The 25133-nt window shown below is 40.3% G+C and overlaps 1 protein-coding gene across 1 annotated transcript; it reads right to left on the bottom strand.

Moving 5' to 3' along the window:
• Window positions 1–567: 567 nt before the first annotated feature.
• On the bottom strand, window positions 568–15211 carry SNRPC (small nuclear ribonucleoprotein polypeptide C). Its single transcript, XM_036248780.1, has 6 exons — window positions 15171–15211; window positions 14799–14841; window positions 10847–10955; window positions 6668–6757; window positions 4277–4381; window positions 568–922 (listed from the first exon to the last, which is right to left on the bottom strand). The coding sequence occupies exons 1-6, from the start codon at window positions 15176–15178 to the stop codon at window positions 798–800; spliced, it is 480 nt and encodes a 159-aa protein (XP_036104673.1). The 5' UTR covers window positions 15179–15211; the 3' UTR covers window positions 568–797.
• Between the last annotated feature and the right edge of the window lie 9922 nt (window positions 15212–25133).

The raw sequence follows: 25133 nt of genomic DNA, 5'->3' as shown, positions 1-25133 counted from the left end.
TCTCTCCCTCCCACTCTACCTGAACAAAAAATGGAAAAATATCCTCGGGTGAGGACAAAAACAAACAAACAAACAAAAAACAAATGATGCTTTGAAAAAAATTCTGTACCGTGGAAATCTGAATAATTTGACCACTGCTATTAGAAAGATTTCTGACTATTTGAGACCCAAGAAAAAGAGGAGCTAGGAGAAAAGAGAAGCTGAGGTTAAGGCAATCCTTGCTATTCTTAGCTGACATGCACTCATTGTGAAGTCTTCTTCCCTACTTCAGCATAAAATGCTTAAAATTTTCCACTTACTACACAAAGCATTATTCATGTGAAAAATTAACCAACTGTGCTGTTTATTATTTTAATCAACAAAACTTCTACAAGTGTTATTACCAAAATCTTACACAAGAGAAATTTACTAAATAAAGGCAGGATGCCCAAAGACCCACTCTAAAGCTAAGGAGAAAGACTGTCATGCAGAGGCATGCTAAAGAGAGAATAAGCTAGAGAAACAAAGCTGAAATCGTTAATCTCCTTTGTAATACACAAATACAGAAGGGAGAAAAAAAAGAACACATTTTTAACTAAAAGAACTGACAATTTTATTTTCACATTTCACAATACAAATGAAAATTGCTTTTTTGTTTTGTCCCACAACTCCCCTCCCAAACTATTCTCTCAAATAGGAAGAGGGAGTGAGTCTTCCTTGTCATACTGTTAGAAAACACCCAGAGTCACAGCACCACGATCTCCTGGTGAAGTAGAACAAGTAAAATAAAATTGATAGAAAGAGGTTCCCCTCTCTCCTTATCTGTCTGGTCGAGTCATTCCTGGCCGAGTGGGCACCATCATGGGACGGGCGGGAGGTCTCATCATTGGGGGCCCAGGCATCATTGGCATGTGCCCTCCCATAGGTGGCCTCATTCCAGGAGCTGCATGACAAAACAAAGAAAAGGAAAAAAGATCAGAAAATACTACTTATGAGAGAGTTTGACGGAACTTCAATTAAAGACAAAAAAGTAGCCCCCTGCAAAATGCTCCAAAAAAATACTTGACAGAAGAATGCAACACATTTATCACATCATTAAAATATTTAGACATTCTCAAACAAAAAACAAAAAGTCAACCCAAAAACCATATGGAAATCATAACCTAATGATAGCAAGGGGAAAACTATTTATATACGACTTTCCAGAAACCACCAGGAACATGAGTTTCCCCTAAACTGACCTTTCTTCTTACTCAGGAAAATTCACAACTAAGTCACATGTTATTCAGTCAGCTCTTATATTTATTTATTTATTTATTTATTTATTTATTTATTTATTTATTTTAAATATTTTTTCTTTATTGATTTCAGAGGGAGAGGAAGGGAGAGGGAAAGAGATAGAACCATCGATGAGAGAGAACATCGACTGGCCGCCTCCTGCATGCCCCCCACTGGGGATCGGGTCGACAATCTGGGCATGTGCCCTAATTGGGAATCAAACTGGCTACCTCTTGGTGCATGGGTCGACGCTCAACCGCTGAGCCACACCAACCGGGCTCAGTCAACTCTTTTAATCAGTCCTATCTATCATATAACCAGGAGCTATTTCACGGGTGTACACAGGTACAGAGGACAATCTTATCACCAAGCGTTTGTTTGGAGTTGTAGGAAAGGTGAGCAGGAGGCCCATGCTGAGAACTTGTTAGTAACCATACTTAGCTCAAGTCAAGAAAAATAACAGGCAATAATGTGATTTATAACAATTAGTACACACACAAAAATCTGATTTTTCTTATACAGTTTAGAAACTATTAATGAATTTTTTTTCCTTTATTGATTTTTAGAGAGAGAGGGAGGGAGAGGAAGAGAGAGATAGAAACATCGATGAGAGAGAACATCAATTGGCTGCCTTCTGCATGCCCCCTACCTGGGCATGTGTCCTGAGCGGCTTTTGAACTGGCAACCTCTCGGTGCATGGGTTGATGCTCAAACACTAAGCCACACCGTCCCGGCTAATGAATTTTTTTAAGTGTTCAATCAATATACCAACAAATAAATAAGCCAGGGAAGGAAATGCAAGCAGAGAAGTGGAGGGTGTAAAGAAATACAGGCAACTTCATGGAACTGATAATGTTCTACATCTTCTGCTGGTTGGTGGGTTCACAGGAATTCATTTTATTATTAAGCCTCATAATTTTCATGCTATAATCTCCTTTTCAAATATCAAAATTTACTTATTTTTAACTAAATCATTTTAATTAAAGACTTGCTATAAATGGTTCAAGAGAAAACTATATTCAAAGCTAAAGACAGCCTTACACAAAAAGTATAAAACAATATATGCAAAGGCACAAAACCTAACGGGTACAGAATTTTTTCTTTTTTTTAATCCTCACCTGAGGATATTTTCTATTTATCTTCAGATAGAGTGGGAGGGAGGAAGAGAGAGGTAGAGAGAGAGAAAAACATCGACATGAGAGGGACACATTGACTGCTTGCCTCCCACACAACCCCGACCAGGGCCTGGGACGAACCACAACGGAGGTACATGCCACTGACCAGAATCAAACCCACGACTTCTTTGGTCTGCAAGCCAACACTCTAACCGCTGAGCCAAATCAGCCAGGGCCAGAATTTGTTTAAAGACTAATTTCAATAGCAAATAGTGAATACTACTAAACTACTAAATACCTTATTTTTTAAAAAACCCACCGTAACATAACCAGTATTCAACATTTCTTAGAAAAAACTGATCTAGACCAAAGACTGAAAATAAGGCACCTGAAAACTTCTTTTCTTTGGTCTCCATAGTACATTTAATTTTAATTAGTTGCCAACAACAGCAATTCCTAGGTCTAACCCCTGATAAGTTAAGTCTAGAATCCTTTTTCAACTTATTATAGAAATGTCCAAACACAAAAGAATAAAAGAAAAGAAAAAAGAGTATAATGAACATCCATATACCCATCATCCAGCATCAACAATGATTTGCCCATGGCCAATTTATCTTATCCTCACCAATTTTATCCATGCCCACCTCCAACTACTCAATTATTTTAATGCAAATCCCATAATGTATTATTTTATCCTGGCTAAAACTAATAACAACAATAAAATACTCAGAACAGGCAATACCAATTTGCACTCTCAAATGTCAACCACAGGCTGAAGCTGGGATCTAGAAACCTTCTTCAGATGAGTTATACATTCCTATTTCACCACAACCAACTCCTCTAGAAATCGGAACTTGTGACTGACTTAAGAATGCAAAAGAAGTCATCTAAGGCACTTTGATTATGTTTTGGGTTCAAAGTCACCAAGGCAGGAATTCTTTTTATTCATACTCTCCCATCACTCTAAATGATACCCACAGTAAGCATTGTGAATGCTTCTGGCTAGGAAGCTACTCTAATACCTTTGTACCTTGCCTTACCAGTTGAATTGTAGGCTTCTTCCATCAGCTGTATTTACTCTAACTACATAATTTAACTATTCTGCAAATCAATAAAAGAAGAATTGTTTCTATGAAAACTAAGTTGATATTCAGGCAAAATATACCCCAAAAGTGCTCACATATTTGGTAGGTGAAATATTTGTAAAAAACTGGAACTAGATTGCCTCACAAGGTCTCTAACCACTTCATATTAAATGAAACTAAAGTTAGTAAAGGATGCATTATGGGTATGGCTTATTGATTTATGCAATAAATATATAGTGTTCCAATCAGTAGACTTGTTCTCAAAGACCCTTACCATGTATCAGAAAAATTTCCAAATTAATGTACATTTATGTTTATGTTAAAATAAAATGTTTGAGTTGTAAGTTTTTTTTCCCTTCCTGAACAAAAGACTAATCACCAGGCCTAAGGCATTTTTTATACACTAATTTGGCCTAACTAACTTCCAAGATTAAAAATCAGCAACAGGAGGTAACTGTGCTCCAAATCAAAACCAAGAAATATAGCCCTACAAGTATGTATCTACCCCTCCCTTTATACCCCAGTGGAACAAGCTCATTTACTTTTCTCTTCATTACAAATGGTCAAAGTCAGAAGGACACAAGGAAATGGGAAAGAGAGAAGAAGAGAAAAGAGGCAGCTTTATCCTGTTTTTAGTAGCACAATGTCTTTGGATAGTACCTAATTATGCTGATAAACCAAATATTTATTTTTCTTTATTATTACACATTCACCAAATTTAATTTGTTGCAATAATATATTTAGACGGCTAAATAAGTATTCCATTTAAATAGAGAGCTAAAACACAACGGAGCACTCTAAAAGAAGATTCAAACTCACCAGGTCCCACTGGCATCATCCCAGGAGGAGGAGGACCCATCATTGGCATCATGGGAGGGCCCCCCATATGGGGTGCTGGCATCATACCAGGGCGAGGAGGACCCGCTAAAATAAAGCATGGGACCTGAGGTTAAGACATGCTTATATATTAACAGTTTATCTTTTTTTTTTCCCCAAAGGCATACACATATTTTAAATTGATGTTAATATTTTCTTTTTTTTTAATTACTTTTATTAATCTGTTTTTGTTACAGATGTTTCTCCTTTTTCCCCTATTGACACTCTCCTCCCCAACCCCTCCGCCCCATCCCCAGCTTTCTTGTCTATGTCCATTGGTTATGCATACATGCATGTAAGTTCTGTGGTTTATCTCTCCCCCCCAACACCCCCTCTTCTGAGGTTTTTAAGTCTGTACCCTACCTCTACGTCCCTGGGTCAATTTTGTTCATCAGTTTGTTTAGTTCACTATATTCCACAAATAAGTGAGATCATGGGATATTTGTCTTTCTCTGCTTGGCTTGTTTCGCTTAGCATAATACTCTCCAGGTCCCTTCATGTCATCTCAAAGGTCAAGAGATCTTTCTTTCTTATAGCTGCATAGTACTCCATTGTGTATATGTACCACAACTTTTTTATCCACTCATCTATTGATAGACATTTGGGCTGTTTCCAGATCTTGGCTATTGTAAATAGTACTGCTATGAACATAGGGGTACATATATTCTTTCTGATTGGTGTTTCAGGCTTCTTAGGGTATATTCCTAGAAGTGGGATCACTGGGTCAAATGGCTGTTCAATTTTTAACTTTTTGAGGTAACACCATAGTGTTTTCCATAGTGGCTGCACCAGTATGCATTTCCACCAGTAGTGTACTTCTTTTTTTAAAAATATTTTTTCTTTATTGATTTTAGAGAGAGGGAGAGATAGAAACATCAATGAAAGAGAACAATGATCGGCTGCCTTGTTCTCTTTCATCGATGTTTCTATCTCTCTCTCCCTCTCCCTTCCTCTCCCTCTAAAATCAATAAAAAAATAAAGAAAATTTTTTTAAAAAGAAAGAGAATAGTGAGGTTAATTATGGCACATTTATACCATAGACTATTCTACTAGTAAAATAACACAGTTAAGCCCTGGCCAGTTTGGCCCGGTGGTTAGAGCTTTGGCCTGCGGTCCAGAGAGACCCAGGTTCGGTTCCTGCTAAGGGCATGTACCTCGGTTGCAGTTTGTCCCCGGCCCTGGTTGGGTCGTGCGGGTGGCGGCCACTCAATGTGTCCCTTTCACATCGATGTTTCTCTCTCTTCCTCTCTCTCCCTCCCACTCTATCTGAACAAAAAATGGAAAAATGTCCTCTAGTGAGGATTAAAAAGAATAATAATAATAATAATGCAGTTAAGTGCCAGCCTATCAGGATAGAGGAGACAGAGGTGACCTAAGAGCTGCCATGACCTGAGACCTGGCCAGGTCCCAGGATGGTGGAAGCCCACAAAGGGTTTGATGAGCTATTAGTCGTCCACCTGCATGCAACTATTATAAACAGCCTCCTTATTTCTATGTGTTGACATTTGTCATCACTTACAGGACTGAGTTTAGGTCTCTGAGTTCAATTTCAATCCAAAACCTTCTAGAAGAGCCAAAGAACTTAGTTATTCAATCTCCTCCTATTTGTCATGCAGAAACAACAAACTTTCCCAAAGAGGAGAGGCCTCTGATCCATTTCACTTTCAACTATACAATTCTTGTCTTTCACAAGGTATGTATCGGTGTTAGGTGGGTTAGAAAATAGAAAGACAGAGAAGTTTATCAGCTACTTCAATCCTCCAGTGTTGTATTAATAGCAGTAAGTTTAACATACTCAGCAGTACGTCTTCATATATTAGCTTATCTAATCACACGTATATTCTGAGCTTTCTATTGAATCTGTCTTGCCTCCACATGGGATGCCACAAATACATTATCCTAGTAATAGTACAATCAGAAGGTAAAGATATTTCAGAAATTATACCATTAAAGTTGTTTTTTGTGCCCTGGCTGGTTTGGCTCAGCAGTTAGAGCGTCGGCCTGCGGTCCAAAGAGACCTAGGTTTGGTTCCTGCTAAGGGCATGTACCTCAGTTGCAGTTTGTCCCCAACCCTGGTTGGTCGTGTGGGTGGCAGCCGCTCGATATGTACCTTTCACATCGATATTTCTCTCTCTCTCTCTCTCCCTCCCACTCTGTCTGAACAAAAAAAAAGGAAAAATGTCGAGTGAGGATTAAAAAAAAAAAAAAAGTTGTTTTTGTTACTATGTATTCATTCAATGAGGATTTGAAAGCCCACTATGAGATAATCTATCTAACAAGATCAAAGTACAATCTGCCCAGTTACACCCCTTAACATAAAAACCATAAACTTACGAAGACTGGGGGGAGGTGGGATCATTGCCCCTGCAGGAGGAGGAGCAGAGAATGGAGTAGGAGGTATCTTTCCTTGCTGAAAAGCTGCGGCTATAAAGAAAGTGAGAAAAAAACAACACATGGTGAATAAGAATTCAACAACCCATTTACTTAAATAACTACTTTTAAAAAAAATCATTAACAGTTCCAATTATTTCATTCTAAAAAGCAATTATCTAAAATGATTTGGCCTCTATGGTTTTAAAGTGTACTTCAGGTATATACCCATTAAAATTGCAATTAACTAGTTTACTGATTTTGGATTTTTTTTCTGTATTTTTTATTGATTTTTTAGAGAAAGAAGGAGAGGGAGAGAGACACTGATGAGATCAACAGTGACTGGCTGCCTCCTGCATGCCCCCTATTGGTGATTGAGCCCACAATCCAGGCATGTGCCCTGACTGGGAATAGAACCCAAACACTCATTGCAAAGAACAGCACTCAACTGAGCCACAATGGCTGGGCCTGATTTGGGTTTTTTGTTTAACTGCTTTTATTTAGTCAGCATTTCTATGGCTGAATTAACTATGAAAGACTGGAGTGAAAACATCCTACCTATTAATGTCTTACCAAAGAGAAGTAGTCATCTTTAATCTGTAGATGCATTTTATAATGAATTCAAGCCATTCAGTTTTGTTTGAAAATGTGTGATACCTGTTTAAAAACCAGGCATTATAAACTTCAATCCTTCCTATATATGCTGTCCTGGGTCAAAACAATATACCACTTGGTTTACCAGTTTTTTGTTGTTGTTGTTGTTTTTTATCCTCACCCGAGGACATTTTTTCATTTTGTGTTCAGATAGAGCGGGAGGGGGAGAGAGAGAGAGAAACATCGACGTGAAAGGGACACATTGAGTGGCTGCCACCTGCACGACCCAATCAGGGCCGGGGACAAACTGCAACCGAGGTACATGCCCTTAGCCGAAACTGAACCCGGGTCCCTCTGGACTGCAGGCTAACACTCTAACCTCTGAGCCAAACCGGCCAGGGCTGGTTTACCAGTTTTCAAACGAATGTACTGAGCTAAAAGACATGAAAGAAACAAAGATATTTCAAAGCAAGAGCCTACACCAAAGGATATTATGATCTTAAAAAATGTCTGCCCTGGCCAGTGTTGCTCAGTGGTTAGAGTGCTGACCTGCGCACAGGTTACAGGTCTGATTCCTGGTCAAGGGTAAGTTTGATACCTGGCCCCAGTTGGGGCCATGCAAGAGACAAAATGTCGATGTGTCTCTCTCTCATCAATGTTTCCCCCCCACACCCACTCTCTCTAAAAATAAATGGGGGGCATCGACCCATGCACCAAGAGGTTGTCAGTCTGATTCCCAGTCAGGACACATGCCCAGGTTGTGGCCCCAATCCCCAGTGGGGAGCATGCAGGAGGCAGCCAATCAATGTTCTCTCATCAATGTGTCTATCTCTCTCTCCCTCTCACTTCCTCTCTCTAAAACCAATAAAAGAATAAAAAATTAAAAATATAAAAATAGCCCTGGCCGGCCCTGGCCGGTTTGGCTCAGCGGTTAGAGCGTCGGCCTGCGGTCCCGAGAGACCCGGGTTCGGTTCCCGCTAAGGGCATGTACCTTGGTTGCAGTTTCTCCCCGGCCCTAGTTGGTTGTGCGGGTGGCAGCCACTCGATGTGTCCCTTTCACATCGATGTTTCCCTCTCTCTCTCTTCCTCTCTCTCCCTCCCTCTCTATCTGAACAAAAAAATGTCCTCAGGTGAGGATAAAAAAAAAAAAAAAAAAAATAGCCCTGGCCGGTTTGGCTCAGCGGTTAGAGCGTCGGCCTGCGGTCCAGAGGGACCAGGTTCGGTTCCCTTTAAGGGCACGTACCTCGGTTGTAGTTTGTCCCCAGCCCTGGTTGGGTCTTGTGGGTGGCAACCACTCAATGTGTCCCTTTCACGTCAATCTCTCTCTCTCTCTCTCCCCCTTCCACTCTATCTGAACAAAAAATGGAAAAATGTCCTCGGGCGAGGATAAAAATAAATAAGTAAATTAATTAATGGGAAAAAATATCCTCGAGGATTAACAAACAAAATGTCCAATACAATTAACTTTTAATTCCTGGCCCTGGCCAGTTTGCCTCAGCAAACTGTCGGCCCTTAGACTGAAGGGTCTGAGGTTTGATCTGGTCGATGGCACGTACCTGGGTTGCAGGTTTGATCCCCAGCCCAGGCTGGGGTCATGCTGGAGGCAGCCAATGGATGTTTCTCTCTCTCTCCCTTACTCCCTCCCTTCCACTCTATTTAGAAGTTCATGGAAAAATATCCTCAGGTGAGGATTAACAACAACAACAACAATAACAAGTCTATTCCTGAATATAAGTTCTACCCAATTCAGTGCAGTCCAAAGCCTAGGCACCCTCTCCCCATCCTACTCCACCCCTACCAGTGCAGAGACGGTCAAATTACTCAAGCAAATCACTCATAATTCATGAGGACCAGAAAACTGACCTAGAGTGGCTATTTATGAACAGCTATTCATTTGTCCTTCAATTGAGCCTGTGCTCTATAAGGCATCATATCCCAATAAAGCACCTCCCATGCCCTGAGTAAAAGGATAGCTTATAAAGATGGAGGAGGAAGTGACTAGGCCACTGGCTCAATAGCCGACCAACTCCATATCAACATAATCATGGACACCATGAATTTACTTTCCTAAATTCTTTTGTTGTCTACAAAAAAATACCAAAATGTTAACCTTTAATGCCAAGAAAATGTCTACCTTTTAAAACAGAAGAAAAAAGACATTATAATTTATTTTTTCAAATAAAAATGGGACAAAGTCTGAGATTTGTTCCTTAATAATTTAGGAAGGATAGAGGAAGTAGATGAAGGTATTTGGTGGCTCTCAACCAGGGCAATTTTGCTTCCTTGGGGACACTGAACAATGCTTGGAGACACTTTTAGTTGTCACAACTGGGAACTGTTACTAGTGGATAGATGCCAGAGCTGTTGCTAAACATCCCACAATGCACAGGACAGCTCCCACAACAAAGAATTATGCAACCCCAATGGCAATAGTGCTAAGTTTGAGAACCTTGGAATAAATAAAACAAGACTGTTTTAGCTAAGTGCTGGGAAATGGGAATGGGAATTGGGGGTTGGTGTGAGAGCAGTGGCCATGGGAGGTTCACTCATTAAACTTGTCCTTCTACCATGAAAATTTTCCATAATAGATTTTGCATTTAAAAAAAAAACAGCCCTGGTCAGTTTTGCTCAGTGGTTAGAACTTCAGGCCACAGACTAGAGAACCCAGGTTCAGTTCCTGCTAAGGGCATGTACCTTGGTTGCAGTTTGTCCCTGGCCCTGGCTGGGATCATGTGGTGGCAACCACTCGATATGTCTCTCTCGCATCGATGTTTCTCTCTCTCTCACTTCCTCCTTCTCTCCCTCCCACTCTATCTGAAAATAAATGCAAAAAAAAAGAGTCTCCTCGGGTGAGGATAAAAAAATCAACCACAATCCAAGTCCACATTTGCCTGTTGGCTCTAAGTACAATGAATAATTAAGATAGGCCATGTTTCAAACAGACCAGGATGATCTAAGGTAGAAATGCACTACCTCCTTCTGTCCGTGTCTTGGACCCAACTAGCCTAAACAACAACAATGTCCCTAATTAAAGAAAAAGATTATGGCATGTACAACAGGGATCCTAAATATACCCAGATTATTTTGTCACATCAATTACTTCCTTTCTGACTAGTTATCTTCGTCAGTACTACAAAGAATAAGAAACTCAAAGTCTCTCAAACTCTTTGAAAAAAACTACAAACCCACCTCCTACCTTTTCCTATTATTAAAGGAAAACAGTTCTAAAAACTATAGATTACTACAAAGGAGGTTTTATATAAATTTGCTACAAAATCTGGTCCACACCAAAAAAAGAGATATTAGGCAACTCATTCCTCTCTGCCCCACTTCCCAATCTAATATCTGATTGCTCCAACCTCAATAATTAATATTAACGCATTCCTATATCCCTGGGAAGCCAATGACCTTCCACTTCTTTCATTCAATACATCAGAATGCTCCTATTTGACATTCAGAATGAGCTGCTTCTGTGAAAAACAACAGAGAGATAGGGACGAGAAAGAATGGGACCATTCTACCACATCAGAACAAGAGACTGAAACATACTTGTTTTGTCAATCAGGCTCTGAGCCTGCTCTTCCATCCATTTCTGATAGTAGTCTTTCACATTCTCTTTGTGTTTCCTACCACTGCAGTGTGTCTTTCTCACAGATGGCTGTAAAAGAAAAAGGTCACATCAGTTACAGAAACAAATTTCCAAAACTAGAAATGTTATAAAGTCTTACCTTTATATAAAGGTGGCCTGGCTACCTTTAGCAACTTTAGTAGCTAATGCAGCACTCATAAACACTATCCAACAATGTACTATGGTAATTTATCTACTATGTTTATTATCTAAACCAGGGGTCAGCAAACTAAGTGACCTATGGGCCAGCCATCTGATTTTGTAGAAGTACTAGAACACAGCCACATTCATTTATGTATTGTCCATTTCTTCTCTGTACAACAGGAGTCAAGTAACTGCAATGAAGACCGTACTGTCCACAAACCTAAAATAACTATAATCTGGCTTTTAAAGAAAAAGTTTGCAACCCTGGCCAGTTTGCTCAATGGTTAGAGCACTGGCCTGCAGACTGAAGGGTCACAGGATCAATTCCAGTCAAGAGCACGTACCTGGGTTGCAGGTTCAATCCCAGGCCCCAGTTGGGCTCCTGTGGGAAGCAAACAATCAATGCATCTCTCCCCCTCCCTTCCTTCCATTCTATCTAAAAATCAATGGAAAAATATCCTCAGGTGAGGATTAAAAACAAAAAGTTTGCAAACCCCTGATCCACTTTAATGCCCTTTCATAGGTTATTCAATGGCAAAAAAAAAAAGCTTACGTATGTTTAAATAACACTGTTTGAAAATATATTCCTTTAAATGACTATAGGTCGAAAATAAAGATTCTATATGATCACATACAGATCCTTATCTCTAGCCCACTAATCCTTTTGTTCTTTCATTAAGTTTTATCAGGAGTAAAGTTGACATAATGTAAACTCCAGACATTTAACCTTTTGTTTTGTTTTTTAAGTTAATGGTTATTTAACATTTACTACATGCCAGACCCCATATGTTCTTTATAAGCTGTGTCTCAATTTTCATAATAATCACATATGCATGTTAAAAAAGTACTAATCAGAAAAAATGAATCACTGATACATGCAATATGGATGAATCTCAAAAACATGCTATGCAAAAGAAATCAGACACAGGCACAGTGTATATACTATAAGATTCCATTCATATGAAGTTTTCAAAGTAGTAACATTAATCTTTTGTAAAAACCAGATCAATCAGGGCCAGAGGTACAGGGGACTTACGGCAAAGAAACACAAGGGAACTTTCTCAGGTGATGGACATGTTCTATATCTTAATATATCCATCAAGTTGTAATCATTTGACAGGTCCTCAAACTGTAAACTTAAAAAGTTTGTATTTAGCCCTGGCCGGTTTGGCTCAGCGGTTAGAGCATGGGCCTGTGGTCCAGAGAGACCCAGGTTCAGTTCCCGCTAAGGGCATGTACCTCGGTTGCAGTTTGTCCCCAGCCCTGGTTGGGTCGTGTGGGTGGCAACCACTCGATGTGTCCCTTTCACGTCGATGTTTGTTTCTCTCTCTCTCTCTCTCTCTGCCCCCTTCCCATTCTATCTGAACAAAAAATGGAAAAAAATGTCCTCGGGTGAGGATTAAAAAAAAAAGTTTGCATTTAGCCTGGCCAGTGTGGCTCATGCACCAAGAGGTAACCAGTTCAATTCCCGGTCACGGCATATGCCCAGGTTTTGGACCAGACCCTAGTGGGGGGCATGCAGGAGGCAGCCAATTGATGTTCTCTCTCATAGATATTTCCCCCTTTTTCTCTCCCCCTCTACCTTCCTCTCTCTGGAGAAAAAAAAAAAAAGAAGTTTGCATTTACCATAAATTATAATTCAATAAAATTGATTTTTTTTAAATCACAAGGTTATTATCTTCCATTTATGCTTAAAAACTTATCTCAAAACATATAGCTGGTAAGTGGCAAGCCCAGGTCTGGAAACCAGATTTCATTGAGATGCTCCCCATGGCTGTCTAACCACCTCCTACTGCTATGTCCTCTTTTGAATTATTGCTTCACTGTCAGCAGATATGACCAATATCATGTGAGCAGTCCATGTTCAAAATATTGTTCCTGTCTCCCAAGCCACTGCTTACACTATGCTTACAACAATGATGCCTCAAGCCTAATAACAAAATCATGCCCAAGAACCAGTAAAAGTTCCAAAATTAAGCACTGAATTTTTATACATTTCAAAGTCTACCACAGGGAATTCCTTCAATCACCATGGAAATTTCATACTATTTTCCAAGCTATTTTGTTAGAACAACAGTATTACAAGGGTTCCTGAATTCTGGCATTAGCAAGATGAGTGGGTATATGAAAATACAGTGCTGAAAAACGGGGGACAGGCACAGCCCCCGCCGCTAACAATTTCAGAAAATTAAGACTCTCCAAATGACTTAGAAAAGGGGTTAGGGACAAAAACAAAACAAAACAAAAAGGTCCTGGCTGGTCTGGTTCAGTTGGTTGAGCATCATCCCATGCACCAAAAGCTCACTAGTTCTGATTCCTGATTAGGACACATGCCTGAGTTGTGGGCTCAATCCCTAGTGGAGGGCATGCAAGAGGCAGTCAAGCTCTGGACGGTTTGGCTCAGTGGTAGAGCATCAGCCTGTTGACCAGAGTCCTGGGTACGGTTCCCGCTAATGGCAAGTACCTTGGTTGCAGTTCATCCCCAGCCCCTGTTGGGGTCATGTGGGTGGCAACCAGTCAATGTGTAGCTCTCACATGGATGTTTCTCTCTCTCTCTTCCTCCCTCTCTCCCTCCTGCTCTATCTGAAGATAAATGCAAAAATGTCATCAAGTGCCCTGGCCAGTTTGGCTCAGCAGTTAGAGCATCGGCCTGCGGTCCGGAGAGACCCGGGTTGGGTTCCCGCTAAGGGCATGTACCTCGGTTGCAGTTTTTCCCCGGCCCTGGTTGGTCGTGTGGGTGGCAGCCACTTGATGTGTCCCTTTCACATCGATGTTTCTCTCTCTCTATCTCCCTCCTGCTCTATCTGAACAAAGAATAAAAAAGTGTCCTCGGGTGAGGATAAAAAAAAAAAAATGCCATCAAGTGAGGATAAAAAAATAAAATAAAATAAAAAGCTCAGTTTCAGCCCTGGCCGGGTAGCTCAGTTGGTAAAAGTGTCATCCTGATATGCCAAGATGGTGGGTTCAATCTCCATTCAGGGCACATACAATGAGTGCATAAACAATTTGATGTCTTTTTTTTCTCTCTCTCTCTAAAAAAAAAAAAATCAGTACATAATCAATAAATTCTGTGATTGCTGCATAGAGCTCAGAACTACATACAACATTTTTTTTCAGAAGTACTCAGTTTTAGCCCAGCCAGTGTGGCTCAGTGGTTGAGTGTAAACTCATGTACCAAGAGGGTTGCTGGCTTGATTCCTGGTCAGGGCACATGCCCAGGCTGTGGGCCAAATACCCAGTGGGGGGCATGCAGGAGGCAGCCAATTGACGTTCTTTCTCATCAATGTTTCTATCTCTCTCCCTCTCCTTTCCTCTATCTCTAAAATAAATAAAGAAAATATATTTTTTATAAAAAATACTCAGTTTCAAATTTAGGCACTTCTTTCCAATTTTATCAAGCAAACATCTGAGTGCCTTGGCACAGATATTAAAGCTTTAGGGCACTTTCCTGGACGTTTTACTTGTCATATACATTTTTTTTCACCTTCAAACTTACAAAAGCTTTATTATTTTGGGTCTCCACTGAAACCAGACTGCTGGAAGACTAATAATTTTCACATTCTTAAGACAGTTACAGGAAAGGTAGAAAATTAAACACCTCAAATTATTTTCTCCAAGCAATAGCCCTTAAACCTCAGCAGGGTGAAAAGCATAAACTTTTACCTTAAAAACAATCTACTGTATTATATGTAAAGTTTTGCAAAACTGATTTAAAAAGCCGCTACTTACAGAATCATGGGTGAGGTATGTATCGCAGTAGTCACAATAGAACCTGGAAAGAGATGGTAGAGAGAGAAAAAGAGATGAAAAAGTTAATAGAGGCTCATTCACCGAAGAGCTGTTCATTGAAGGTAAAAAATAAAATAAAAGACCTAGTAACGACTCGCGTCCTGACATAAACCAGGCTTTTTTGTTGCCCTACTCGGAGTCGATCTCCGCACTCTCACAGGGGTATCTAAAACCCCCAATCGCCCTCTCTTCCCCAGACCTTGTCGCTTCCCTAGAGGCTTTAAGAGCCAGAATCCGCTTTGCGATCCCCCACAGGGCCACAATTTGTGACAGTGACAGCGAACAGCCTCCAGAATTTAAGTTTCCACTCACTTGGGCATGTTGTCCTGCAGGCCGTTGGCCACTCCGTCCTGCCGGAAATGACGTAATCAACCAGCGCAGGCACCGCGGAATCGCGAGATCTCAAACGCGACTTCAGAAATCCTCCCGTCAGTGGTGAGTGGGGGGCGGGGCTTTTCCTTTCACCCCTCACCTACCGGAAAACAGGAGTACTAAGGGTCCCTACGAGGTTCAATTCATGCTCATTTATTTCATTTTGATTCCTGGCACTTCCGCGGGCGTGTTACTCATTCTCTCGACAAATATCTGACGTTTAATTGCTATGTGCCAGGCACTGCCATAAATGCCGAGAAGACAGCAGTGGAAAAAGCAAACAAAACCCTTGCTCTCATGGAGTTGACATTTGAGTTGGGGAAGACAGAATAATAGTTTATTAGTTTAGATGGATCCAAGTTCTATGTGGGGTGAAAAATGAATCAGGAAAGAGGGAGTTCAGTTTTAAATAACACAGTCAGAGTAAGCTTGCCGAGGAGGTGACAATTGAGTAATAATGGATTGCTTAAAGCAGTAAAGTAAGGGGCAAGCCGTTTTACACACGTCACTTTTTAGAGTCTCATTAACCCCAGGAGATAGTAGAATCCTCCGCTTCAAGTCCCATGTCGCTGCTTTCTAGCTGTGCTGCTTGCACAGTTTCCTCCTCTGAAAAATGAGGGTAATAATTCTTGTGGGGTTTAAAGAAGAATTAAATGTGACAATGCTCATAAAGTGTTTAGTGCAAAGTCTGTACATACAAACCCCTCCCCAAATGGTAGTTATCTTTACATAGGAAGAAACTGATAGAAGTAACTTGTCCACAGATACAACCTGTTCTAACAACAAAGCCAAATTTCCAGCCTGGTCTATCAGACTCCAAAGTGAAACTGAGGAGGAGGAGCTTTTGATTCTTCTGCTTCACATTCTCTGATGGTGGAATTGCAACCAAAATAATAATAATAATTGGTACTTTATTTGAAGGTTTACTATGCCCCAGGTGCATTGAATGCATTAATTTATTTAATCTACTCAGCAACTCTATAATTCACATTTCAGATGAGGAACCTGAGCTTTAACAAGATTAAAGCCTCCTGGTCCTAAAAGAAAAGTTAATTGCACAATGAAGTTATCAAGTTTTCACCACCCGCAATACTACATTGGTAAATCTTAGCATTAGTAATGAATGCTAAGAACAATCAGATCTCTCCTATTCGGATGACAACATTAAGGGGACACCATTGTTATTGTTTTTTTAATTGATTTCAGAGAGAGGAAGGGAGAGGGAGAGAGAGATAGAAACATCAATGATGAGGGAAACATCAATTGGCTGCCTCCTGCAAGCTTCCTACTGGGGAAGAGCCGGCAGCTAAGGCACATGCCCTGACTGGGTTTTGAACTGGGAAACTCCTGGTGCATAGGTTAATGTTCAACCCCTGAGCCACACCGGCCAGGCAAGTAGACACCATTAACTATGATGTATTCTTACCCAAAATGTTGAACTTGGATCTAATCAAGGTTATAGAATAAGCTGGAGGATCAAGCTAAAAGAAAGCAAAAGGCGGTAAGTAGGTTTAGAAGGTGGAAAATTTTATAGGACAACTGGCCTTTTTCCTTCACCAAGTCAAAAAAAAAAGGTGTCATTCTAGATGAAAATATTTTTAAATTGATTTGAGGGGGGGAGAAGGGAGATGGCGAGAGAAAGAGAGAGAGATCAATTTGTTGCCCTCCACCCCAGGATCAAACCTGAAACCTGGGCATGTGCCCTGACCAGTATCGAACTGCCAGCCTTTCAGTGAACCAGATGATTGCAGTTTGTCCCCATCCAGTTGGGGTTGTGTGGGTGGCAACCACTCCATGTGTCTCTCTCACATGGATGCTTCTCTTTCTCTCTCTCCCTCCCTCTCCCCCTCCTGCTCTATCTGAAGATAAATGCAAAAAAAAAAAAAATTTCATTAATTTTTAAAATATGTTTAATTGATTCTTTTTTTATTTTTTATCCTCACCCGAGGACATTTTTCCATTTTTTTGTTCAGATAGAGTGGAAGGGAGAGAGAGGGAGAGAGAGCGACAAACATCGATGTGAAAGGGACACATTGAGTGGCTGCCACCCTCACTACCCAACCAGGGCGGGGGACAAACTGCAACTGAGACACATGCCCTTAGCGGGAACCGAACCCGGGTCCCTCCAGACCACAGACCAATGCTCTAACCGCTGAGCAAACAGGTCAGGGCTGTTTCATCGATTCATTGATTCTTTAGAGAGAGAGGAAGGGGAGATTGAGAGAGAGAGAGAAGGAGAGAGAGAGAGAGAATGAGAGCCCCAACCGGGAATCAAACCAGCAACCTCTGGTTGCACGGTACCATGCTCAACCGAGTCACACCAGCTGGGTCATGGACATTAATATTTTTATATAACAGCCTCTACCAACTGTTTTTTACAGCTCATATCTTATCTATGGTTATTTTAATATAAAATTTCTTTCAATTACCCAGTGAAATTGCTTAACTTTATTCCTTCCTAAGAAAGATCTTCCATCATGACTCATGTTACATTTGTCATGTGGTTTGTCACATCCTTTTGTATATCCCTGTAGGATAGAGTTGTCAACCTAACACATGATGCCCAGTTACATTTGAATTTCAGATAAACAATTAATAATTTTTAGTAGAAGTATGTCTCATGCGTTTTTTTTTTTTCTGTATCTAGAAACTCTACTATAGGGCACTTATTTTTATTTTTTTAATAATTTTTTATTTTTCAATGTCAATATTTATAATATTGACATACAATATTATATTAGTTTAAGGTGTATAACCCATTGATTAGACATTATATATATATGTATATATATATATATATTTTTTTTATCCTCACCCGAGGACATTTTTCCATTTTTTGTTCAGGTAGAGTAGGAGGGAGAGAGAGGAACAGAGAGAGAGAGAAACATCGATGTGAAGGGACACATCGAGTGGCTGCCACCCGCACGACCAACCAGGGCCGGGGACAAACTGCAACCGAAGTACGTGCCCTTAGCGGGAACCGAACCCGGGTCTCTCCAGACCGCAGGCCGACGCTCTAACCGCTGAGCCAAACCGGCCAGGGCTGATTAGACATTGTAAAATGTATTAAGTGATCATCCTGAAAAATCTCGTACACATCTGACACCATATATAGTTATTAGAATATTATTGACTGTATTTCCTATGCTGTACTTTACACCCCCATGACTACACTATAACTACTGATTTGTACTTCTAAATCCCTTCACATTTTTCACCCACCCACACCCCAAACCCCTCCCATCTGGATACCATCAAAATGTTCTCTGTATCTATGAGTCTGTTTCTGTTCTGCTTATTTATTTTGATTTTTAGATTCAATTATTGATAGGTATATATTATTGCCATTTTGTTGTTCATATTTTTTATCTTTTTTTTCTTCTTCTTAAAGAAGACCCATGAACATTTCATGTAATACTGGTTTGGTGGTGATGAACTCCTTCAGCTTTTTCTTGTTTGGAAAGCTCTTTATCTGACTTTCAACTCTAAATGATAGCTTTGCTTTCATTTAGAGGTCTTTGCTTTTTTTTTTTTTTTTTTTTTTTTTAATCTTCACCTGAGGACATTTTTTTTTTTTTTGCATTTATCTTCGGATAGAGTGGGAGGGAGAGAAGGGGGAAGAGAGAGAGAGAAACATCGATGTGGGAGAGACACATCGACTGGTCGCCATCCTCACTACCCCAACCAGGGCCAGGGACAAACTGCAACTGAGGTACGTGCCCTTAGCAACAACTGAACCTGAGACTCTCTGGTCCACAGGCCGACACTCTAACTGCTGAGCCAAACCAGCCAGGGCTAGAGATCTTTGCTTCTCATCACTTTGAATATTTCTTGCCATTCCCTTCTGGCCTGCAAAGTTTCTGTTGAGAAATCAGCTGACAGTCTTATGGGTGTTCCCTTGTAGGTAACTAACTGCTTTTCTCTTGCTGCTTTTAAGATTCTCTCTTTTTCTTTAACCTTTGGCCTATATTTGAATCTCATAGCTATTGCTTTGACCTTGGGGAAGTTGCTTAATCTCTTTGTATTACAGCTCCCCCATCTATAAAATAGGGACAATAATAGTACCTACTTCATAAGGTTGTGGCTGTGAGGACTGAATAGATATTTTTCATAGAGCACTTAGCACAAAGTAAGCACACAGAAATTGGTGGATTATATTGGCACCATCAATAATAAGAATTGGGACTAAAAACCCAGGCCTCTTGAATTACACATCCAGGAATCCTTCTAGGCCTTTTCATGGCCACATAAAAGATGAGGTGTGGAACTCAGAGGCATTTTCCTTCGCTCTTCCAATAAAACACTTTAGCCTCACTTTGCAGACACTATTGGCTACTGCCTCTTCTATCCATTAGACACCCTTCAGAATCTACAGTTCTTAGTTTCAGTTCAGACCACAGGGCCTTGAAATGTTGGGGAGAGGCTGAATCCCAGAGGTACACTTGCCTCTGCACTCCCAGCTGTACTTCCACCTTGGAGAGGACTTATCTTTTAATAGATGCCTCACTGGGGAGGGTCAGAACATTGTGTCTTATCCCCTAACTTTTCTTTTTGAACTGAGACCTCACTGCCATGAAGGAGACTGAGAAGGCTAAAGCTTGATCTTTGTATTTAGAAAACAACAGCAGAATTAAGACCAGTTGTAGCAGTTTTAGAAGCTGACATCCCTCCCAGGTAGGTGTGAACATAGCTATGGCTGGGGACTCATGACTGTTGCTGGCAGGGACTCATGACTGTTGCTGGCAAGAGGAATGGGAGTCCTTCTGAGGACTTCACCAGTCTCCATCCTGCTCTATCCTGCAAGTGAAATGAGAAGTGACCTAGCTGCTGCTTTCCAAGGCCAGTGCCTGGAGACAAGGCTTTTGACACCTAGCCTAAGCAAGTGAGAACATACCCTGGCCAGTTTGACTCAGCGTTTGGAGCGTTGGCCTGCGGTCCAGAGAGACCCGGGTTCAGTTTCCACAAAGCAAGTGAGAACAATACTAGGACAACACTGAGGATGCCCATTTGTTTTTGTCTGGTGGAATAGCAGGGGGAACAATGATTCATTAGTTCTGTTGTCATAGTCTTGCCTCCTTCACAGTAAACAGAGTTCACTGCTGGGAATAGAAAAAACCAAAGTCCTAGGGCCTGTGGAGCAAGGTTTTTTTTTTTAGGGTTGTTTTGCATTTTTAAAAATTAAAGTATAGTTGACATACAATATTATATTAGTTTCAGGTGTACAACATAGTGATTCTACATTGATATACCTTACAATGTGATCATCACAATATGTCTGTTAACCATCTGTCACCATACAAAGTTATTACAACATTATTGACTATATTCCCAATGCTGTACATTACATACCTGTGACTTATTTGTTTTATAATTGGAAGTTTGTGCTTCTTATTCCCCTTCACCTTTTTCACCCCTCTTTCTCTATGGCAACCATTAGTTCTCTATATCTGTGAAGTTGTTTCTGTCTGATTTTCCTTTGTTTTTTAGATTGCACATATAAGTAAAATATGTTCCACTTCTGGGTATTTATTTGAAGGAAATGAAAACAATAATTTGAAAAAATATATGCACCCCTATATTCATTGCAGCATTATTTACAAATACTCAAGATATGGAAGCAACTTAAGTGTCCATTGATAGATGAATGGATAAAGAATATGTGAAATTTAGCCCTGGCTGATTTGATTCAGCAGTTAGAGCGTCGGCCTGCGGTCCAGAGAGACCCGGGTTCGGTTCCCACTAAGGGCATGTATCTCGGTTGCAGTTTGTCTCCAGCCCTGGTTGGGTCATGCGGGTGGTAGCCACTCGATGTGTACCTTTCACGTCGATGTTTCTCTCTCTCTCTGTCAATCTCTCTTCCTCTCTCTCCCTCTTGCTTTATCTGAACAAAAAATTTAAAAAATGTCCTTGGGTGAGGATTAAAAAAAAGAATATGTGAAATTTTATGTACATATATATATGTATAATGAAATATTATTTAGCAATTAAAAAAGAACAAAATCTTGTCATTTGTGAAAACATGGATGAATCTAATGGGAATTATGCGAAGTGGAATGTCAGACAGCACGAGTTCTTGTTTTACTCTCTTATTAATCTAAGACTGTTGGATCAATAGGTCATAGTATAAGGAAAAAGCTAATGGGGCACTAATCCCCAAGGCAGAAGAACCGGTTTGGCAAAGTGGTTTTGAGTAACTCCTTACTGAAAAGGAGTTATTACTCACTCTGGGTTCTCTTTTTTTGTTTTGTTTTGTTTTGTTTGTTTTTTGGTATGTGCCCCTAGCGGGAACCGAACCTGGAACTCGCTGGTCCGCAGGCTGATGCTCCAACCGCTGAGCCAAACTGGCCAGGGCACTCTGGGTTCTCTTAAACAGATATTTTCTCTGTGAGCCAGTTGTATTCGCACAGGAAGCTTTCAGCCTGACTCTAGGGATGCCAAGCTGGAAACAGCAATATAAGTGGCATCTTTGTAGGTTAATACTTTGGCAAGATCTGAGATCAGGACTGAGGATGTCACACACACACACACACACACACACACACACACACACACCCTTCTGTAGTTCTTGGGCATATTGTCTTTGGTGACTTGGCTTTTATCAGAGAAGAGACTAACATTTATTAAACACCTATTTTGGCCCGGCTGGTGTGGCTCAGTGGTTGAGCATGGACCCATGCACCAAGAGGTCGCCAGTTTGATTCCTGGTCAGGGCACATGCCCAGGTTGTGGGCCAAATCCCCAGTAGAGGGCATGCAGGAGGCGACCAATCAATGTTCTCTCTCACTGAAGTTTCTATCTCTCTCTCCCTATTTCTTCCTCTCTCTAAAAATCAATAAAGAAAAAAAGAACAGATAAAAAAATAAACACCTATTTTATGTCAGCACTAAACAGTGTACTTTCATTATGCTATCTGATGGGATTTGATTTTTGAGGTTTTTAAAATTTTTTACTTATTGATTTTAGAGAGAGAGGGGAAGGGTGAGAGAGAGAGAGAGAGAGAGAAGTATTGATTTGTTGTTCCACTTATTTGTGTATTCATTGGTTGATTTTTGTGTGTGCCCTGAGGATTGAACCCGCAACTATGGCGTATTAATACAATGCTGTAACCAACTGAGCTACCCAGCCAGGGCCTTGAGGGGTTTTTATTTGTTTGTTTTTACCGATGAGGAAACTGAGACCAAAAGAGTGATGTTAGGAACATAGAAGTACATATATCTTTTTGAATATATGCTTTCATTGTCTTCAAATAATACCCAGAAGTGGAAGATATGATTTCACTTATATGTAGAATCTTAAAAAAACAAAATCATGTAGTTAACACATGGCAAAGGCAGGATTTGAGCCCAGAAAGTCAGAGTCCAGGGCTTACTCTCTTTCCATTTGAACACAATGCATGTATATCTGAGACCTTCAAAATCTCCGCCTGAGTATTACCTGCTCCCAGTAACTCCCGTACTGCAATTGATAGCTGGAGTTTTAAAAAGAAGTCCAGTACTTCAAATTGCCAATATGCAGCCCCCTGCTGAAAGGCCTTATACATACAAAGGACAGCTCCACTTCAAGGTGAATCTTAGTGTACATAGTTTATATTTCAATACACCCTACTTTTAAAAAGATGTTGGGCCTGGCCGGTGTGGCTCAGCATCAACCCATGCACCAAGAGGTCGCTGGTTCAATTCCCGGTCAGGGCATATGCCCAGGTTGTGGGCCAAACCCCCAGTAGGGGATGTACTGGAGGTAGCTAGTCATTGATCTCACTCATCATGTTTCTGTCTCTCTCTCCCTCTCACTTCTTCTCTCTCTAAAATCAATAAAGAAAAAATAAAATAAAAAAATAAAGGACCAGAATTTAAGCTGGCTTAAAAAAAAAAAAAAAAAAGGATGTTCCCCTGGCCGCTTTGGCTTAGCGGTTGGCGCGTCGGCCTGCGGTACAGAGAGACCCGGGTTCGGTTCCCGATAAGGGCACGTACCTTGGTTGCAGTTTGTCCCCGGCCCTGGTTGGTCATGCGGGTGGCAGCCACTCGATGTGTCCCTTCACATCGATGTTTCTCTCTCTCTCTCTCTTCCTCTCTCTCCCTCCCGTTCTATCTGAACAAAAAATGGAAAAATGTCCTCGGGTGAGGATAAAAAAAAAAAAGGATTTTGGGTATAACATAGAAAAAGCTCCTAATAATGATAAAATGACCATCAACTCAATTAAAAAGTACAAATGAAACGGAAATATAAATGTACTTTCAAAATATAAAAAGATTCTCATCCTCACTTATAATAATATTCATTCAAATGAAAAGTCACTGAGATAAAAATTTAAATTATTAATAATATTTAATGCCCTGGACCATTTGGCTCAGCGGTTGGAGTGTCGGCCTGTGGACCAGAGAGTCCCAGTTTCAGTTCCCACTAGGGGCATGTACCAAAAAAAAAAAAATTTAGTAAAAATTCAAATTATTAATATTTAGATTAGGCATTGAGGAACCATTAGGCAACAGGAACTATCATACATCATCAGTACGTATAAATTGAAACAGTTCCTATTGATGGCAATTTGACAGTGTTTACCAAAATTCCATACATAGATAGCCTTTGACTCAGCAACTTAATTTCTAGAAATGTATCCTACAGTTATAGTTGCAGGTGTATGAAATCACTAAATTACACGCTTTTCCAGTGAAGCAATGTTTGAATGAAAGAGCAAAAATCTGGAAAGTTAAATGTTCACCAACAAGGACCTGATTAAATAAATTATAAGATATCCATACTGTGGAATAATGCAGCTGCAGAGAAGAATGAGAAATATCTTTGTATACTGATATGAAAAACTCTCCAAGACATATTATTGACTGAAAAAAAGCAAGATACCATTTATATAAAAAAAGGAGGGAGATACTACATACTAGTATTATCTTGTAAATGCATTAAACATTTCTTAAAGGACATGTAAGAAATTAGTAACAGTGGTTATTTGTTGTGGAATGTAAAGGTGGAAGGGATATATTTCACAGTACACCTTGTCAAAATTTTGATGTTTAAACTTGATTAAATTTTAAAATTACATAAATGATTGTTAATCAAAAAGAAAGAAGAAAGAAAGAGAGAAAAGGAAAAGAAACAGAATATGGTGGGAGGGGCACACCACATGTCCTGGTGGTATTGTGGAACTATCTCTGGGAACCACACCCTACAAACAACCTTCTTCAGCAGACAGACTTTTCACTGGAAGACGTGACTCAGATAACATGCAGACTTCCAAACTGGCAGATTTCCAAACCGGCAGACTTCCAAACTGGCAGACTTCCAAACTGGCACCCTTGAACTCACTCCCCCAAATTCTTGCCATTGTGGAAAGGGGCAGGGCTGCTCAGTTGGGTCTGCTCAGATTGCAAGTAATTTCAGCCCTGTTGACACTAATCAGGCTCCATCAGCTACATTGAGTGTATTCAGCTTGAGAGTCCTGAGACTTAAGTCCTGAGACATTCAACCACTGCTCTTGTTCCTAATCTCTTGGATGTCCTTTAAAATTCTTCATTTGCTCACCAAAGAAACCTGTTTGGCCTCCTGGCCTTCTGAGTTTAAAGAGAAAAAATGTGTTCATTTGATTCTAGCACTAATTTAAAGTACTTGGGATTCACCACGTAAAGGCAAAGATTTCTTAGGACACAGAAACCAGCCATTTAAAAACTGGATAAATTAGACATCATCAAAATTTAAAACTTCTGTTCATGACAAGACATAGTTAAGAAAATGAAGAGGAAAGCCATGGACTGAGAGAATATATTTGTAAAACATTTATTTCACGAATGCTTTCATCCGAAATATATTTAAATACGTTTGTATTGATTTTTTAGAGACAGAAGAAGGGAAAGAGATAAGCATTGATTGGCTGCCTGCTGCAGGCCCCCTACT

Source organism: Molossus molossus, unplaced genomic scaffold (genome assembly GCF_014108415.1).
Source record: "Molossus molossus isolate mMolMol1 unplaced genomic scaffold, mMolMol1.p scaffold_m16_p_8, whole genome shotgun sequence".
Taxonomy (NCBI): Eukaryota; Metazoa; Chordata; class Mammalia; order Chiroptera; family Molossidae; genus Molossus; species Molossus molossus.
Note: the sequence above shows the minus strand (reverse complement) of the source record. Positions and strands in the feature narration are given on the sequence as shown.